Genomic DNA, 20,562 nt, shown 5'->3' with positions numbered 1-20,562 from the left:
CACGTCACTGGCACTGGATTTCATTGCTGCTGCTTTCCCAGTAAGTAATGAGTCTCTTTGTACTTACATACCCGGACTCCTGCAGTCAGTGATTAGCAGCACATCTCTTTAAACACCCCTGTCAGACAAAGGTATGAAGAACAACGAGGCTTGTTCTGTATTGTCAGCACTCACATGTGTACAGTCTAGTAATCACATATAGACCAGTGTGAGATTTTGGAAGATGGGGGACAAATCTGCGGAAAGCTTTATACACATCAGGAAAAACTATCTTTTGACTAAGTACATATACCCTGAAGTACCCCGTATATATCAGCAGATGTTGCATCACAGGTTCAGCAAAAAAAAGGAAAACAGTTATTTTTTCATCAGACGGTAAATAGTTTTTATGGTTTGATTTTTATTTTCAGGTACTGTGAGTCAAAAAGAAAATAAATGTTCTCTTTGGAGGAATGTGAGATTGCTCCTGCCTGTCATGTTTCAAAGCTCAGGAGCAGAGGGCTGTCTCATGGGATATGGGTTGGGCTAAGGCTGGCACTTTGCCCCACAGGAGTTGCAGCATAAGGAGCTCCCAGGGAAACCTTCTCAGTCATCCTGCCTGGCCACCAGCCATGGCAGCATTTGTTCTCTGTAGACAAGAAGGGGTCTGAAAATAAGAATATTAATTGCTTCCTAAAAAGGCTGGGGTGACCTGACCAAGGCTCTGTGCTCAGCACTGTGTTTGTTTGCAGCTCTGCAGGTGTTGATTGTGTTAGAAACGGGTAACTACAACCTGATAAGGACAACTGCCATGGTCTGTGTGTTGGTAGGAATAATCAATTGCAAAGAAATGGAGTAAAGAGCCAACAGAGCAAGCAGGAGTTAGCTGGAAAGGTGAGGGAGAGAGAACTGCAGGCTCAATGGGAAACAGCAGTGTCATGCAGCACTTGAAAATAAAAGGCAAATATCATACTAGGGTAGATCAGTGAAAGTGCAGTCTACAAGCTATGAGCTCATCCTACTATTCTACTACCATGAGTAAGGCCACAGTTGGGTACCATATCCAGCCTGCAGCATTTGAGAAGAGTTGTGGGTCAGCTTCAGAGAGATGAAGAAGAAGAATGACTCAGAAATTGAAGAAGGAAAAAGTAGAAGGAACTGCAATAATCTGAAGAAATTACAGAACAGAGGCAATGATAAATATGTAAATAACTGCAGTGAAGAGGAAAATAAATTATTCCTAATGTTGATTGTGGGACGTTGGATATAATTGTGCTGCTTTTTTAGACATTAGGGACCAAGGTTTTCTAGGAGATTTTCCCCTAGACGATTAACATCAGGGTCTGACCTTTTGAAACCACAGTGACTAAAAGACAATGTGGAGAAATTGAGTTTGCCCACAAAATGACTCTGAGACAGCACAGAGGACTCTCAGCTCACTGTCTCCTCTTCTTCACTTCTCAGAATTTGTCCTTGAGCTAAAAGGAAAAATATTTGGTTTTAAGTAATGGTAATAGTTGTAGGCAGTTGGTGAGGACTGAAGCCAGAATGTGTCTTTTCTGCTGCCTCCTACCACTCTTTTCACAGAGAGGAGCATCTCTGCTCATCTGTCTCTAACCCTGCTGCTTCCACTGGCCTCAATCCACTGAGCCAGTGCTGCTTGTGGAGTATACACTGGTTTACTGCAGCAGTTTTGGTCACCTCACCTCTTCTCTCCAGATTCACTGTGACAGGGTATCTGTTCAGAGTTTCTTCTATTTGCTTTCAGAACATCAGGATGGAGAATTCCAGATGAGTGCCACAAAATCAAAGATCACGCTTGGGACAGGCAGCAGTTCTTGATGCTGTGCTGTTGTTGCCATAGAAGGCAGAAAGTGCCACCAAGGTCTAGTGACTGGTAAAGTAACTCCCAGCAGCACCACCAAGGAGAGAATATATTCCACAGTTCAGTTTTCTGCTTCCTCATGCACTGATAAAAGCATGTTAACAGAACAGCAGGCTTTATCCAGGATTTCTGGGGAGAATAGGGGAGATAAGAGCTTAAAGAGAAGGAAGGGAAGAGTGGGTAATGCTTGAGAGTTGGGCTGTCTGACTGTCAGTCTCAAATGCATGTTTCAGGTGAAAACATGTGACCTACTTTTCAAATTTGCATCTCTCAGGAAGTCCAGGAATGTCTCAGAATAATGGTGGTTTTGGTTTGTATGATTTCAGAAACCCAAATTTAAGTGATGTCAAAAAGAAAAAAAAAATAGATCCCCACAGATTTTAAATAATCACCATTGACCCTTCTGTGCTTGTGCTTTTTAAAAATTGAATTGAAGCTGATTATCATAAGTTTATTCCAGCTAAAGAATATGGTTCAGACTTTGGATGTGAAGACTGATATGCAGTTGGAAGAGCCCACATACTCCAAGAAAGCATTGCTGATTTCTGACACACAGTAGCATGCAGAAGCCAAAATATGTTTTTCTATTTTAATTACATGACCAGTACTCATGAATGGGAGCCTGAACTCCATCTCCACTGACCTTGAAAATGCCTTGGAGGTTTATGATGAAATGAAGCATATGTTTTCTGATGATTTCTGGAAAGTGAGGAAACACAAAAACCAGTTGGTCTAGTTTTAAATTTTTTTCCATGAAAGAGTGTGATACACCATCAGAGCTCCCACATTATTGCAGAGAATTTGGCAGTTTTCCACTTCAGTTCCTGTAACATACATGGGATTTGGCAGTTGTATGCAAATGCTCAGATCAGGATTTCATATATGACAGCCTCAGCCCTGACTAACTGGACATGGGTAAACCATGTGAACAGCCATTCTGGCTCTTGCTGATAAATCAGATTATCTTAATAGCTGAATTATTGTAGTGAATAAATGTATGTCTATGCCTCAGTCACATTAATGACTCTGTAATGCTGTAGACATACACAAATTGACTTTTAATTGATAGCTTGATTATGGGTCTGGCCACAGTGGCACAGAGCTCTGCCTCTGTCCAGATTTAGTTGAGCAGTAACGCCTCAATGCCCAGACTCAGACCTGAATGAAGGCACCACTGACAGGTACACGTAGAGGTCCTCAGGAGCCTTTGGAATGCACTTGTTACCCACTCTGAATGCACGGGTGGGAGTGGAGTGTGGATCAGCTGCTCTCTGAAGGGCACCACGACAGCTGGAGCTCAGCTGCAAGGGCTGGGTGAGCATTCTGGATATATCAGCAACTAAAAATTCTCACCATGACATAGGCTGGAAAAATGGTGGACAAGGACAAACATGTAAAGCGAAATACATCTCTGTGAAAGTGCCCAGTGGGAGCTAGTTTGTATTTCACACCAAATATTAAGCAATTGCAAGGTAGGTGGATAAAGTGGGTTTGATGTGGTTTTGTACAATTAATATTCCTTTTTTCCCCCAGCACTGAGTTTCCTATTGTCTTTCTCTTCTTTTTTTTTTTTTTCCTCTGTGTCTCATGAGCTGTCTTCATATCCATACTTACTGTTTTTCACACTTCTTTTCCCTAAGGCTTTCACTATGCAGATTTATAACTCCTTTCATTTCCCAGGATACTGCTTACATACACAGGGTGAAAATCAGCCTTTTCCTTCCACATTATGTGGCCACCCTCCCTGCCACTCCTGAATGACTCCAGACTGCTATTCCCTTGAGGACTAAACTAGATTGGGATTTATTAAACCCTTAGTCCCCGGTTTGAATGATATATGGCCTCAGGCAGTAGGCACTAAGGTGAATGCACTGTTTCTTTGTAAAGGCTCAGTAAACCACTGCAGAGTGCACTGCCCCAGGCATTCCTAAACTATCTTGTCCTGTGTCAGCAAGATGCCTTAAAGAACTCTCTACAGAGCTTTCATTGCTCCATTCTCCCTCTGCTCCCACCCTGTGCATTTCAATACAGTATGGAAAAGATTTCATCCTTAATTGAAATTCCTTTCATCAGCCTAGATATAGCCTGAACAAAGATACTGACATGAAAAAGCAGTCAAGAACATATCTTTAAAATGTCAATTTGCCAGTGACAGGCATAAAGTGCAGTCACTGCAAATCAAGACTCTAAACCCTCATTGTATATTATCACATAGCTGCCACTTCTCCCTTCCCCCACCATCCCTCCCATAAGTTTTGATGCTTGTACATCTTTGTTTTCCTTTCCACATTCTTCTCATACTGTATTCACAGCAAATCTGAGGATAGCTGAGTCTTGACTAAAACCCTGCAGACCTAGAAGAAAGCTATTTTAAACCCTGAAGAGTGTCATTTGTCTTAGACTCATATTTTGGAAGAAATTGATCATTCAAGCTCCATGAGTTTTCTATTTTAACCTTTTCTTTATTCATTCCGGTAAAGCAATTGATACATTTTTGTCTATATAGACCTGTAAGTTTAATGTTACAGTGGTTTATGTGGCAGAAAATTGCTACAGTCTCACTCAGGTGCAGAAAGAGAAATAAGTAATCCAAGTTCTTTCCGCTGGCACAGTGTAGGGAAGGATACACCCAACAGAAAAAACATTAGTATGAGCCATCTACCAAAGGCTGTATTTAGCTTGCTTACCCTGGGTGATTAATTTAGGTGTTATATCTTCAAGTTTTGGCTATACAGAGACCAGAGCCTGGAGAAAAGGAGGCTCAGGAGTGACCTTATTGTTCTCTACAGCTATCTGTCAGGAGGTTGTAGCTGGGTGGGGGTTGGCCTCTTCTTTCCACTAACAAATGATAGGACAAGGAAATGGCCTCAAGTTGCTCCAGAAGAGGTTCAGATTGGATATTAGAAAAAATTTATTCGCTGGGGTTGGGTTGTCAAGCAGTGGGACCGGGGAGTGGTTCAGTCACCATCCTTGCAGGTATTTGGTAGATGTGTAGACGTGGCATTAAGGGACAAGTTTTAGGGACGGACTTGGCAGTCCTAGGTTAATGGTTGGACTCTGTGATCTTAAAGGTCTTTTACACCCTAGATGACTCTCTGATTCTATGATCTCACTGGCACCAGAGTGGTATGTCTCCAGTAAGTTCTTGATGCCACCTTCTGTTGCTCATTCATTCTTTTCCAGACACACCAACGTCCTCCCACTACATTTGGTTCTCTTGTGTTTGGGATGGTCTTCCATTCCCAAAGCAAATTAATTTTTCTATTTTAAATACTTCCTTCAAGCACACCTTTTTCCAGAAACTGCAAACAACTTGACAGTGATGTGGCTGATGAGAACACAGCCATGTGTGCTCATTAATAGTGGTTCATCATTTGCCCTGCACCTGAGTTTGGTAGATTTCAGTGTGTTCTCCTGCCTTTTGTTTCAGCTGACAGAGCCATTGCTTGTCAGTTCTGCTACTGCTTTAACAGGCCTGGGATACACAATTACTAAATTACATGAGCAGTAATTTGTCCAGGAAATAGGAAAAAATGCTTTGAGGAACTTCCTAGTTTGAGCCTGTGTTTGTAACCAGTCCTGAAGCTGATGTAGTTGCAGGTGTGCAGGTATGGGGAGTGTTTATCCAGCTGTGACAGCCTCACAGTCCGTCAGCAGCAGCAGGAAGTCAGGCAGAGTTAATGTTTAGGATACATAATTTTCACAGAGCTGCTGCCAGGTGTCTTCTTTGGCTACAGTCTCTCCGTCTTCTGGCCTATTCTTTTGTCTATCCAGTGCTCAGGAAAAGGAAGTGTGGTGAAAAGTGCTCTGCCCTTGAAACAGGCATGGTGAGGCTACAGGACATGGAAATAATCAAGACATAACCAACCACAGTGTGTTCTGTTTATTGTATTTGCCTTTTTGGGAGCTATTTGAAGATCTTCCCTGCTCACCTGAGGCATCTTTCTTGGTCCGTCAAAAATTACTTAAAGGCTGATAGTAAACGTGGTTTAGACAGCCCTATTAGCTCAAGGAGCAAATTCATAACACTTCCCCTTTGATTCAAAGAGGACACTTCAAATCTTTAATTTCACTACTGCAAGCATGACCCAAGGAAGGGCCAGGGTGGCACATGGGAAATATTGTCCTTTTAATTGCCTATTCTTTGGAGTAGCAATCTACTCACAATATAACAACTTCTGCTGTCTGGCTCTGGGCGAGTCACACAGCCTTTGAAAGAGTTCTGAGGAAGGCTGGTTTCAATTGGTGCTGATGCCCAGATTCCAGCTCTTATCTTAGTTTCAGTGTGTGTGCAGGGAGAGGGACACGTAGAGGCAGCACTAGACAGGCTCTTCACAGCTCTCCTCTGCCAAATCACTTCTCAGGGTATAGTCAGGCTTTTCTCAGGGTTGTATCAGTCTTCCCACAGATTATCAATAGTGTCTCTTGTAACAGCTGAGGGGAAGCTTGAGGGTGTTTGTCATCCTCAAGGAATTTCACAGGGTCCCTCATTTATCTATTCTGTGTTTTCCTATCACAGTTTGTGGAGTAGGAGTATTTTTCATCATTCCCTGACCCATACATGGTGCCTTGGCTGTCTCTGGCACCCAAAGGAACCCAGCATCAAGTAGGTGGGACACGTTTTATAACCCTGCCTGATCTCTGGACCCTGTCACCCTCCCAGTGGGACATGCCTGGGACACATGTAATTAACTGGGTATTCTCTGTCCTCTGGAGGAACAGCCTCTCCGTGCCAGAGGCCATAAGTTCAAGCTGGATGGAGATAACACATTTCTCTCTTTCATTTTTTCACTTAACAGTCAGCATAGGTACAATTATTGCTGGCTGATTTTAGCATTTCTAAAATTCCCATTGTTAGCACAACTAAAGACTGCTGTGGATGGGGGCTGAGCTCATTTTTGACGTTCCAGTTCCAAAGACAAAGGAGCATCACACATGACCAAAACCACGTGTACTTTCTGTACACCGATTTTGAACTGAGTTTTCAGAGTTGGCAAGTGCTACTCAATGAAAATGAAAGGGAAGGGCATCTCAGGTTTGTAACTTATTAAATGACCCCAGTCCCTGAGTTTTTGAAACCTTGTTCCTCATAGGTAGCACTTAGGTAATGGCCAACAGTAGGAGAGCAACACAAAGGGGTGAACACACTCACCAGGTCTCAAGTCAGGACACTGGTTGGAAGCATAAGAATTGCAGGGTAAGTGCAGTTGCACAGGTGTAATTTTCCTTATATTTTCACTTTGGCTATGTGACTTTTTTTTTTTTTTCAGTAAGCATGCACTGCTGGTTAATTAAGGACTGTAGTTATACCCTGTGTTAGCAACAGAATGTTACACATAAATTTGCCCACAGTCTTTGCACTCTGCTCTCATGGTCGAAGCACGCGTTGGAGATGCAGTACCACTTATCCATGGGGTCTGCCATATGCTCTAAGCAATTTGCTAATTTATTCAATGAATTATTTGGGATACGGATCATTACCCTCATTTTCTAAGGAAATGAGGCTTCTGCAATTGCACCGTTTTAAGTTTTCCGTGGTATCTCTTGAAACTGCTGGCAAATCCAGAGATCCTCCAAAGCTTTTAAGCTTTGGAGGCACAGCTCGCTGGGCAGCTGGGGAGCGGAGCACCGGGCACTGCAGAGGGGCAGCTCCATTGGCATTGCTGCACAGCTTGGGCGATTCGAGGAACGACGCTCAGGGCCATGGGGACCCCTCACCCCGCTCTGAGGGCTGGCACTGTCCCGGTGTGAGCGCTCAGGGTGACCCGAGCCGGGGCTCCCCTCACGGAGCCCTCAGGGTGACCTGTGCCGGGGCTCCCCTCACGGACCCCTCAGAGGACGCCAGATGGCCCCTGCGCGCACCGCCCCTCGCCCCCGGCCCGCCGCGCACGCGCAAGGGTGGGCGGCCGGCGGAGGGGTTTGGGGGGGTCCCTTAAAGGGCCCGGCGGTGGCCCCCGTATCCTGGCCGGTGCTGCGGGACCCGCTCCCGCACTTCCCGCACCTCCCGGCGCCCCGCCCAAGCGGCGCCGCTGCGGGCGCGGCCCGGCACAGCCCCGCACCCGCCCCGGCACCTGCGGCGGCGCCGCTCCGCGCCCGTAACCCGGAAGCGCTGCGGCGGCGCGGAGGGGGAGCCGGGACATGGCCGCTGCCCGCTCCTGCCTGCGCGCCGCAGCCGGCATGGCCCTGCCCGCGGCCGCGCGCGGCTGAGCCTCGACCTTGCCTTCCCCTTTGCCTGCGACCCTCCTCATCCTGCTCCTCGTGCTGCTCTTCCTTCTCATTTTCCTCGTCCTGCGGACGCTGCCGGGGCCGGGCCGGGGGCGGTGGCGCTGCGGGGGCCCCTCGCTGCCTCGCGGGGCGTCCCGGGGGCCGGGGCGGAGCGGGTGGGGCCGCGCGTGGTGCGCTGTGTGCGGGAAGGTGCTTCCCTGGATCCTGCATGTTCCCTGCGGGGGGCCGGGGCGCCGCTCTGAGCCGGGGTATCGGGGAATTCATTTTGTAAATGTGTACGTGTGGCTCACGTGCGGTGAGGGCGGTCTAGGGTCGGGTTTTAGAGAGTTGCATTTGCTGTAGCGTTAGTTGCGGCGGGGGGGTTGAGGGCTGGTTGTAGCCCATCTGTGTTTCGTGGGGTTGTGTTTTTGGTTTGTATAAGCAGTTTCCAGGCTTTGAAGAGCTGCATTGCTGTTGCCGAACTGTAGTTCTTCCAAGGTTGCCATTGTTTGCGTTCTGGGAGGGCAGCTGGTGGCCTCGCAGGAAGGCGGCAGGTCGCGCCGGAGGAGGGCTCTGGGTCGGTTCCGTGTGACTTCTTTTCCAGGAGGGGTTTAGCTTTTCTCCGGCGTCTCTGATGCCAGAACAAGGCCCCAGAATGAACGGTTTCTCTCTGGGCGAGCTGTGCTGGCTGTTCTGCTGCCCGCCCTGCCCCAGCCGCATCGCTGCCAAGCTGGCCTTCCTGCCCCCGGAGCCCACGTACACCGTGCTGCAGCCCGAGCAGCAGCAGGAGCCCGGGGCGGCGGCCGGGGCGGGCACCCCCACGGGATCGGGCACCTGCAGCCTGCACCTGAGCGAGCGGGCCGACTGGCAGTATTCCCAGCGGGAACTGGATGCCGTGGAAGTGTTCTTCTCCCGCACGGCCCGAGATAACCGCCTGGGCTGCATGTTCGTTCGCTGTGCCCCCACTGGCCGGTACACGCTGCTCTTCTCGCACGGTAATGCTGTGGACCTGGGCCAGATGTGCAGCTTCTACATTGGCCTTGGCTCCCGCATCAACTGCAACGTCTTCTCCTATGACTACTCTGGCTACGGGGTGAGCACCGGCAAGCCCTCGGAGAAAAACCTGTATGCAGACATTGATGCAGCCTGGCAGGCCCTCAGGACAAGGTAAATGGATACTGGGGACAAGGTATTTCTGTGTCTCCCTTTAATCCTAATAAGTCTGCACGGTTAACCTTGCTGAGTGGAGGGGAAGGGTTTGTAAATGGTTTCAGTTACTTTGGCGGCCTGACCAGATGTTCCATGAACAGCTACAGTGTGATTTACTGGATGGCTTCATTTGCTAAAACGATGGGCAAACCTTCATCCTTTGGCTTTTTCTAGATTTAGAGGATTATTCGGTTGTAATTTGTGTTAGCCATTGCTTCACCATTGAGAATCTCCATCTTGAGTAGGACATATTGGTTGCAGTTTGAGCTTGCAGAGTGCAGTAAACCTGTTGTTTGAGACTTGCCTGCCACTGTCTACACTTAGAGGTAACCCAGGTGAGCCAAAGCTCTGCCTGAATTTGGCTTACCAGGAAACTGCTGGTGTTGTATGACATGTTTGGGGTTTCGTGCAAGCTCCTGCACCATAGAAGTCTTTCTCTTTTGGCTTCCAAACAACTCTATCCAATGCTTATGGTAGTGGGCTGGAAGGAAAAAGTGTTGACATCTGGAAGGAGAGCTGAGGTTTCTGCCAGGAGATGCCAAGGTATGTGGCATCCAAAGGGATGGAGCAACAGTGAGAAGGCTCTGGCAAGAGGCAGCATGGTGAGTGGAAACAGTGAGCCCTTGGCTTCTAGAAAATCCTGAGCAGAACTGCTGCCTCTGGCTCCTTGCTATGACTGATGGCTGTCCCTGGGCCTCCCACTTCTGTCCACAGAAACCATGAGCTCCTTTTGCTGTTGCATAAGTGGTTCTTAAAGTATGACCTCACAGAACATGTCCTGAAAGAAAGAGCTTTAAAAAGCTTAAATTGTAGTAGGCCAAGAGAAAAGAGCGATGAACGTTTTTAGTTCTTGGCTCTGGCATTCATAGACAAACTTGGCTTGCATGAAATGCGTATTTAATGTCTATCTTGGGGATACGTGCCAGCTTCAGAAATAGTGACAGGAGTTGTTACTAATTTAGATAATTGGCTTTGCAAGAATCCAGGGATTGGTTAGTTGTGGAGTCCAAATGCCTTTTGACATTGCTCTGCCTAAGTCAAGCAAAGAGCAGGGGGGAGAAAGGTGTAGGGAGAAGTTCCCCTTCCATAGCATGTGTTCTGTCTGCTTGGTGAGCGCACCAGATTCTGGGCTTGTTTTCCAGGACTTTAAAAAAGATTTGTTTCCTTGAATATAAATAACATGGTCTTATGTAAAGAAGTGATTTTGATATGGCGTATGCATAATAAATTATTAAGTGCCACTACAACACATATGGGTGATGTAAATAAGATTCAAGGGAGGAAAAGTGCTGCGTCTAAACCAAGCCTAGGTAATGGTAGTCCTTTTCTCTTCCTTAATGTGTATTTTCTCTCTTTCACTTGATGTTTAGTTGATGATATTGTTTCATTTAAACCTTCTCAAGCTCTGAAAAAGTACTTTCACATCTGCCTTCTTCTGTGCTGACAGGCATTTAGTATATGGTTGTGTTCTACATAGACCCAGAAACAAGGGATTCCTTCACTTAAATCTTTTAAGAAACCTGACCCAGTAGGTGATGCCACCACATGCCCAACTTGCTTTTAGAGGATCTTCAATAAATGTGTGACTGGACAGGTTTGTAGTTTCCTGTTAGTGTCCCTTGAGTGGTTTATACAAAATCTAGGCTCTGCTTTCCACCTTATTGAGAGGTTGAAATTTCCCAGGTCTTACTTTGCCATGTTTGTTAATTCCATATTTTAGTGTACCTTGAGGGTACAGTTAGAGTAGTTAGCATTGGTGAGGTTTTTAGGAGCCAAAATCCATTGGAATTGTGTGCCAGGGTGCCAGCAGTGGGATCACCACCCTTGGAACAGTTCAAAGGGCATGTGAATTTGGCACATGGGCAATATGGTGGTGCTGGGTTCATGGTTGGACTCAGGGCTCTTTGAAATCTTTTCCAATGTTAAGAATTCTGTGATTTTAAGATTACAGTATTTTAGGTGCCCAGTAAAGAAGTTGGTCACTGTAAAGTGTAACCTTCAATAGGAAGTTAATAAATTCTATTAACAGATGACTGTGTTTGTAACAGGTATGAGTGAAACCTTTCATCAGCCTTTCTGCTGATGAATTCTCCGAGTAACAGTGTGAACTTTCCAAGACTGATCATTTGCTAGTCCTCAGTCCAAGTGGCTCACAATTAGTGAAATATTCTGCAGCAGAAATCCAAGTATGCCTCTTGAGGTAAAATGTCATGTTATAGCATTCCTGCTGCAGCAGTTCCTCGGTAGCTCCAGGAGATTGTGTATGCTTTCATTCTCAATGCAAATTCCTGGCATTTGGCCTCCAGTCATATGGTAGTGAACTGTAATGCAAAGTTAAAAGTGAAGTCTTAAAATAGAGGTTCACTGTGCCATCAAAAGCATTTAGTCATCTGTGCTAAGTTCCGTGGGAAGCTGTTGCTCTTCTGAATCCACCAGACGTTCCACCTGGCAGCAGAAAGGAATCATTAAAATGTTGGAAGTCTGAGACTCTTCCTTTTAAATTGTGCCTCTGAAGTACCACTGATACCTGGCAATCATTAATTCACCTGCATGTTTTGCAAGTTGCCTTGAGGAAGGTGGGGATTAACCCTGTGCTTGGAGAAAGCTGTCAAATTCTAGAAATGATGGTGAGCTGGCAGTGATGCTTTAAGTTTTAGCTTTCATATTTTTCACATTCTGTGCTGCTTTAGTGTGTAACTCTGAGCTTCATATTAAGTGTTAGCAAGTTCTCTTCACAGGGTAGGTAGTCAAAACAATCCTTTTCCAACCAGAGATCAAGGACAATTGTTACAAGCTCCAGGCCCAAAAAGTATAAACAACGGTGAATTGAAGAGAGAAAACATTGAGGATGGAGCTTCATAACCTGGGGCTATAATTGGACAATTAACTCCAATATGCAAATGGACCAAAACTTACGAAAGTGTGAGATCTTGTGACCAGTTGTCCATTTTGTGACCATTTTGGGTCTTGTACTGCCCCAGGTGTATCCATTAAGGCCTTTTAATAAATACCTGATTTATCCTTTAGCTCTGTCTAGCCTCTGTTCTAGGTCAGCCTTTCAAGGCGTCACTTTGTTTTGCCATCATGGCTGCAGAGTGTGACTGTATTCTTTCAAGGTCCTGAAACAGGGATCTTGCTATCACATACACATTTAGGAATCAAACCTTATAAAACTATCTGAAAACAGTCGACGAAAAAACAAAATCATCAAATTCTTTTGTTTAGTTTCAATTATCAGCCTGTCTTTGCAAAATCAGTCTCAACTATTCTCCATTCTTTTAGTCTTTGTAAAGGAAAATTATTTTCCTTAATTTAAAGGAATTTATTATTTCTTCTCATGAATAAACTGTCTTAAAGGATAATTTTATTAATTTTGAATTCTAACTGTCTTTCAGCCCAGTAGAGATGTTGACCTATAGTTTTGTTCCCTTAGAATGTATTTTTATAGATTTTTCTTCAGAGGCTGTAATTGTAGCATTGGTTGTTTTCATTCCACTATCAAGTATTGATCAGTGGTTAATTTGGTCTTTTATATGTATTTTTTTCCACTTGATTTACAAACTTCCATCTGCTATCTTAATGTTTCTCAGAAAGAATTTTCTGTCTTATTGTTAAAGATATTTTTTGCAAGTGTTTTATTTTAGGCAGATTGGGCTGATTTTGTTGTTTGTTTCAAAATCAGAACCAAATTGAAGAGAATGTATATCAGACTGTCTTATTGTCCACGTGGTTTTAAGTTGCTGCTTTTTGTTCAGCTGTGTCTCTTATCCTAATATCTGATTGTTTTAATGCAACATCTGTGCAAAATGACTTGATTGTCCTCCTCTTCCCCCCTTTTCCTGAATCCCACATGGGAAGGTTGAACTTTCTAACACTTTTACATTAAGACAATGTACAGTACTTAAAAACAGGATGCACATGTAGGGCTTGGGTTCAGTGCTCAAGCACAAAACCATGGCTGCTTTGTCAATCACATGCTATTTATATTAAAATCTATTTGTATGTTTCCTAAAAACTTGAAGAAGGTTCTTGAAGTATTTTAAAATCCCAGTCACAAGAAAGAAGGCTCTGCTGCCCCACTCCCTCTGTTTCTGTAGTAAAGTGTCAGAGCAGAACCTGTTAGTCCATCTTTTGGATCCTGAAAGGAGGTGAAGAAAATGTAATTAATAAATAGCTTAGAAGAGCTGTTCTTGTTGCACTTGAGAAGATAGAGCTTAATTCGTTTTTCATGGTGCACAATATAAACTAGTATTTTTTTAAGCTTTTAATAAATGATAGATATTATTGTAATGTTTAAGTCCTTAATTCTCAAAATGGGTGCATTTGGATTTGTCTTTCAATCCAAAGGAGAGCATAGGTTCACTTTTAGTTTTCCCTATGCTTCTTGTTCAATATGGTATGATGGAAGTAATTGACTTGTGAAATGGTGTAGTAAAATCCACAGGCCTTTGATCACTGGCTAGCAGATGAAATGTTTAAGTAGTTTTTAAAACTATTTTGCCAAATCTAATGTTAAAAAATGCACAAACTTTTAATTATGCAGGAATTTTATTATTTGTGGTGCTGATTATCAGGAGATTATTGCTGTTTCCTGTGTAGGAGCTGGTGGAGAAGTCTTACATTGAGTAAAATCAGGAACACACCTAATTGGATTAGGCCAGAGTGATAACTAATCTTCTGAGGTTGTGTCAGTTTAGTTTGTCCCATTCTGATGTGATGAGGTGCTTACAGCTTTCCAGGTGAATAACAGCTTGCCTAACCAAAATAGTCAATTTCTTTAATTTTCTTTGCAACAGAATCTTGTTTCACTAGCACCATATTTTGTGCATGACCAAGTTCTCTAGATTGGATGCTTAAAGGTTTTTATCAAAAGTTACCAACTAAATCCTGACATGTCAAAAGGCAGTGCTTGGCAGAGTCACAGTTAATAGTCCCGGAGTAACAGAGTTTTCTTTCTTCATGGAGCATTAACTGGTAGAGTGTTCTTTTCAATAATGTTGTTACAAAGTCTCCAAAGGATTGTTTAAAGCTACTATCCTCTAAAACTTTTCCTGCCATGGTCAATTCTTCTTCAAGAAAGGCTGCATATAACTTTGGGCAAAAATAGATTCATGCACAATCCTCTGCTGTTGTTGTCTATGCAATGAGCAGAGATTAATTCAGATGATGAGTGTCCCTGGGACAAATACCAACAACTGTTCAAAACAGGTGCTCTGATGTTCAAAGTTATTCAAAATGTTTACTGAGCTTTAGTGTTGTGTTACGTCTTTTAGTCACTGAAGTAAAAGTAGTTTTGTTAAATATTTCCCTGTTTCTGTCAGGACTACAAGATCAAAGCTTGTTTAAAAAGGAAAAAAAAAAGGAAACTTCTTGCTGTCAAGAATGTTTTGCAACTGGTGTTATTTGGGAAGAAAAATAAGCTGCCAAAGAGCCTTTGGCTAACAGTACATGCTCTTCTGAGTGTGGATAGTCCTGAAATTCAACTGCCTGAACTGGAGATGTTGGTACAGAGGTTGTAGGACCTGGTTCTCAACATCATCAGAGCATTGAACATAAACGATTCCTAGAGGAACGTCTTGTTAAACCCTCCATGCTGAAGTAACTGTCTGCTTTTTAGCACTAAATTACATGAAGTGCAGAGGAATGGCAGCTTTTTCTCTTTCTCTCTAGGTACAGAATGTCACCTTTGCAGGCTGAGCTGGTGGGTGCTCTGCCATGGCTGTTTGACCTGTGCATGTTGCTGGTAGCTCTTGGATTTGTTCAGTTTGTTCTTGACAGGGGAGTTTGAGCTGGACTCTGATCCTCAGTGGCTTTGCTCTGAAGCCAGGGTCAGCCTCCAGTCCATGGCAACCTCAAAACCAAAAAAACCTCCAAAATTCACCCTTTACTCTATGTTACTCTGCTGCTTAGAAACATTCTGGAGTGCAGGGCTAAGTTTACACTGGTTCATTACTTGTGAACATAAGTAAAAAGAGCAAAAGCAAGAAAAAAAGTAGCAGTGCTGTCCAGGACTGTATATAACTATGGGAATGGATAGGTGGAAACCATTTCAGGGTATGCAAGGGGTTATCTGCTGGCAACTGGCTTTATGGGAAAAGCTGACAGTCAGCAAATGGATATTTCTGTGTCCAAACTGAATGAAGAAAACAGGTCCTTTTCAGTTTTCTGGGGTATTTCAATCCTGTGATGTTTCCTCATGTGGAGATGGACTAGTACAAGGGCAGTGCCGAGTATTGGCTGTTTGGAGTCTCACTGCTGGGACTAAGGTCTGAATTCCCTATTTCCTTGTACTGTGATGTGCCATGATACTAACATGATGTGGTGATACTAACTTTCATCCCTGCCCCAGGCCCACTTCTGAGTTCCACAGTTGTATTCTCTGTTGCTTTAAAGGCCAACAGTCTCAAGATTATGCAGCACTAGTAAAGAAAATGAACAAATAACATAGGGGTTTGTTGTTTTTGTCCTCAAAGCTGATAATAAATTTAATGAATAACTAAGAATCCTTTCTGCCCTCCTTCACAAATGCAAATTAATTACAAGGCTGCATTGGAAGCAGTTGAAATGAGTCATAAAACAAGGTGCAGATGTGTTGTACCTAACATGCTTGTGTACATATAGGCTTGCTTTTCCAAGTAGCCCCTAAGAAGATCAGAAATCTTTTCCTGTGGATTAGGAGATGCTTCAGTTGTCACTGAACTTGAGAGAAATTAAGGCCACCTGTGTACAAGATGAGGAACTGAATCTAGGAAAAAAATACTTTTACAATCTTGAGTGCTGATGGCTATTAAGTGTCTGAAATGAAGTGATTAAGAATTGGTTTTTGTCTGACTCTTAAAGCTTGGGTTTGTATGGCCTAAAATACAAAACCAAACCAATAGACAGCATCTCCCTGTGTCTCCTGTGTCAGCTGGTGGTGGATAATTGAGATTGCTGCAGATGAGCACTGGTGAATTGAATGTTGCAGTGACCCATTTGCTGCTGCTTCATCTCGACTGCCCTGCTTTCCAGTTTTTAGATGAATGACTTACATTGGTCTTGCATGCTCAGCCTGACATCTGATGATGAAGCTCAATTTCATTCCTGACTAAAACTGAGTGGCTTGCTGGCAGTGGTTTTTTTCAGAGTGTCAGGTTGTGGGAGCAATGGGAAATGTGGGGTTGTAAACCCAGGAAATGCTGTGTGAACACAGAGGAATAAAGATGCTTTTAACAGAAGGCTAAGAATGTAGAATGGGATGGATGAATAGTGCACAGTGTCAGCTTAAGGACAGAGGAACATCTTTGCATTCTTTATTCCAAGGGCTTATTTGAGAAAAATGGGTTACTGTTATTTGCACATTAAGCTCTGCTGCCCACAAACAATCACAGAAAGGTGCAGGCATAGGTCAGTTGTATAATGGCAGAGTTATACTGGCATTATCTGTATCCATATCTTTATATTTTTAACCACTATGTTAGTTCTACAGAATAAAGGTTCTCCTGTTAGAATTGAACATTGTGGTTGGATTTGCTGACTATGAGACCAAATAATACAAAGGCACAAGATTGGATTAAACAGCAGAATCTGGCTCAATGCCCACTCACCTTCCCACCCTTGGTTTCATGTCTCTTGATAAGCACATGCATGTCTTTGGGAAAATCCCCATAATCATCAAATAAATCTGTATCCTCTCAACTTTCAAAAAGGGGAATTCTGTGTGGGTTAACAGATGAAGAACGATGTTGATGTGGAAGATGAGGTTTTCGTTTAGTATACTTGTCTCAAAGTCTAGAGGGAAAAATTTAAATGAGAGGTAATCTCAAAGTATTGCCTCTGGTTTTTATTTTGTATTGCAAATTTGTCAGAAGAACTTTTTGTCTGCTTTTCTGACATTAATATTATTTATTGGTACAGTCTCTTGAAGTTCTTTCTAGGTGTACCTTCAAGATGAAAATTCTATTTTCAGCTGTTGATTAGGAATTGATTTCACGTTAGACAGTTTGAGCTATAGGAAGATTAGTTTTACTGTGCCTTATTAAAAATCCTGCTTACATATAGAAATGTTACTTTAAGAACTTTGACTCATGAGAGCCTTATTTATCAGCCAAGGCATGCTGCTAACTGAGCTGCATAGCTCAGTGTCTGGCAAGTGATCCTTCTCAAGGCATGCAGTGCCAGCCAGAAGCTCTAAGATACTCTTCTCTATTATTATTTTTTACAGAATACTGTCACATTTCTTAAGATCTAAGTATGTTAGACCAGTTAATTTTAACTTCATGCTGTAGCATGGCCATTTTTTTCTGTATGCAGCAGAACAACTGTGGAGTAATGGATAATGGGAGCCAACAAATCTGAAAGGTCTGAGGCCAACTTCAACACTTTTCTCAGGAAAGCGCCTTTAAATAGTATGACTTGAAATATTTCTCTTTTAATAAGGTTGTTTACAATGGGTTTTGCTAGATTAGAGAATCTTTCTATTCCTCCTAACTTCTAGTTAGCTTTGCTATGAATGTCCTTACAGAGCTGGAAAAATGGTGTTCAACATCAGCAAAGGAGCAAAACCAGCTGGTTTTTTCCCCAGTGTGCAGATAAACTGAGATTAAGTTCAGATAATTTTGGCATTATTCCATGCATTTTAATAGTTCTTTGTAATAAATTAAACAAGATATTTTGTCTACTACACTACATATTGCAAGCCTTAATAATATGCAACATGTAAAAGCCAACAACAATAAAAAGTGAATTTCTGTTGAGCACTTTATAACCAAAATGTTGTATAGAACCATTTATACTTAAAGGAAAACTTGGGAAATTGACTTGCTGCCTTAAGCACTGGACCAATTTGGGCAGAATTAATCAATGTCCGAACTCTGTGTAGTCTTCCCCAACATCTGATGAATTTAAGTGGGATTTTAGCTATAGGACAGACTGGGGAAAGTGGCATCTTTCAAGAAAATGCTCTTGGTTTTGGAGCATGTTCTCCAGGGCAAATTTACAGAAGTTTTTTCCATCATGCTATTTTTTATTTAGAACTTAATTTCTCACAAAGGTGTTTGTATGTTTCAAGTGTTGTTTTGGATTATTTTTGAAAGGAGTAGCTAATTTCATATAATATTTACTTTGGAGGTGTTCCCTGGACAATTCTTACCTTCAGGCAGCTACTCAAGAGCCAGTCAGTTTCCTTCTTCCTCTAAGACTGAAATGTACCTCAACTTGGGTATTTAAGTCGTATTACACATTTTGTTTGTAGTATTTTTTGTCGTAGCTCCCTACTGCAAAAAGCTTGTCTTTTTCTGATAAAGCATGGGCTTTAATGTGTGTTAATGTTACAGAAAAAGTTACTGTTTCAGTCTGGGTGCGAGCATCTCATCAAGTTTAACAAACTGTAAAAGTACCGGCGTTGTGGGAAGAGGTGGGGTAATGTTTCAGCTGCAGTTTTGCTATTTTTATGCGTAGGGTTTATGAAGGTGTAACCTTTGCTCACACTGGTTAATAAATACTCTGGTAGTTAACCATGTGTTGCAGGCAGCACGTTGTGATGTGAGCAGCGCCCTTTCAGGAGTCACTGCAGCAGTTTGAGATATCAAGTGGGGTCTCAACCTTAAGCCTGTCCAGTGTGCCTACAAGGTTTTGACTTGCTCTGTCTCTGCCAGCTTCCAACCTTCTGTTTCTCTGATAGCAAAACCGTCTGCCCTCTCCCCTGAACTCTTGCTAATTACTCATGTAATGTGATGTTCACTTCTAAAGACTGCTGTGCATAGGCCCAGTACAATTAGGTCTTTATCCTCTCTTTGAAATTCGTACTAAAAATCAATCTGATAATGTAGAAATGACTATCTGTAAAGGAATACGAGGCACAAAGTTGGCTTTTAGAAAAAGAAATTGCTCTGATTTGAGTTTGCATTAATAAAAAATGAAGGTGATGGAACGTACTTGAAGATAATTTGGATCTGAATTTTTGATAGATTTTGAAAGATAATATTGTCATAAATCCCAAATGTTCATAGAGTTTTGTAGAAAGCGAGTGGATTGTAAAGCCTCCTTAATTTATTGAGTTCTTTTTTATCCTGAGATGAAGGAATCTGATGCCAAATATCCCACCCTTCCAAATTGGATGTCCTTCTGTCAGCTCATCTAAGATCTGTAGATCATTTTGTGTAGAGCCTTGAACAGACACTATTGACACAAATAGGATCAGGCACCTTCCAATTATTTCAGGAAATTACTCTTTCCATCCAAAAATCAACTCTAATATTCATAATAAAGAACGTGAATCCCAAGTATTGTGGATATTTCTTACCTGGATATAGTTCTAAATTTGTTCCATTTCAGCAGCAGGAGAAATTGGACTAAAGATTATTATTCTCTTTGGTTGACTTTCACAACAATTTTCTATTTTTATTTTTAGTACGTTAATTTGTGTGTTAATTTGAAATAAAGGTGTTAGCTTAAACTTCCTCATTTAATTACTAGAATTTTGAGGTGCAGAGGAGGATTTAGCAGATATCGTTTGTTGTCTGTTACTGTGTTTTTCATTTTTCCAATATTCTTGGTGTTTCTGGGCCATGTGAACTATGTTCTTTCCTGTTCTTCACTGTAGAACTGACCAGACTTCCTCCTTAAAAATTTTTGTGAATTCTCATTTCATATTCCTATTTTGTCTCTCTCTTGGAAGCTTTATGGTATTAAGGAGAAAGGGAAACACTATATGTTGTAGCTGTAAAATGGAACTGTGCAGAGCTAAATAGGAAAAATGTGTTTTGGGGGAGTAAGGAGTAGTAGCTTGTAACTGAAAGTGTCCATGTTGTGAAATGGTGAACTGCAGAAAACCTACATGGCCAAATGCCAACTTGAGTAGTAACACAGACATTAATACACTTCTTTTCCAAGCACTGTGCTGTTATCTTTTATTTCAAAAATAGAAACCCCAGCAGTACAAGACTTCTTTATGCTGTGCTGGTTTGCTGGGAGGCAGTGAAGTGCCGGTGTGGCATGGACAGGAATTGCTAACATTTTTTCCTGCATAACCAGTTGCTCTGTGGTGATCCTGCATGCAGTCAGGCAGGGAGCCTACATGCTTTACAAGGACTGCATCAGAGACAGAGGCAAATAGGGACATAAATAACTTCCAGAAGCTGCTCTTCTCTTTTTTATTCTTTTAAATTTCAAAGATGCAGCTGCAGATCAGTTTCTACCTTTAGCATCAGCTGAAATAATGACCTTAAGTGATTACATTAACAATTGTCCTTGATCCACTTCAAGGTACTTCTGCTTCCTGTGGCATAGCTGGTAATTGCTTGGTA

The 20,562-nt window shown here is 42.7% G+C and overlaps 1 protein-coding gene across 1 annotated transcript in view; it reads left to right on the top strand.

The window, feature by feature from the left end:
* Positions 1-7,995: 7,995 nt before the first annotated feature.
* Positions 7,996-20,562, top strand: part of ABHD17C (abhydrolase domain containing 17C, depalmitoylase) — a 28,135-nt gene continuing 15,568 nt past the window's right edge. Inside the window, exon 1 of the mRNA XM_058033541.1 lies at positions 7,996-9,235. Coding sequence (XP_057889524.1) covers positions 8,703-9,235 — 533 coding nt within the window. The 5' untranslated portion in view covers positions 7,996-8,702. The remainder of the gene's footprint in view (positions 9,236-20,562) is intronic.

This window comes from Melospiza georgiana, chromosome 13, assembly GCF_028018845.1.
Source record: "Melospiza georgiana isolate bMelGeo1 chromosome 13, bMelGeo1.pri, whole genome shotgun sequence".
Classification (NCBI taxonomy): Eukaryota; Metazoa; Chordata; class Aves; order Passeriformes; family Passerellidae; genus Melospiza; species Melospiza georgiana.
Note: the sequence above shows the minus strand (reverse complement) of the source record. Positions and strands in the feature narration are given on the sequence as shown.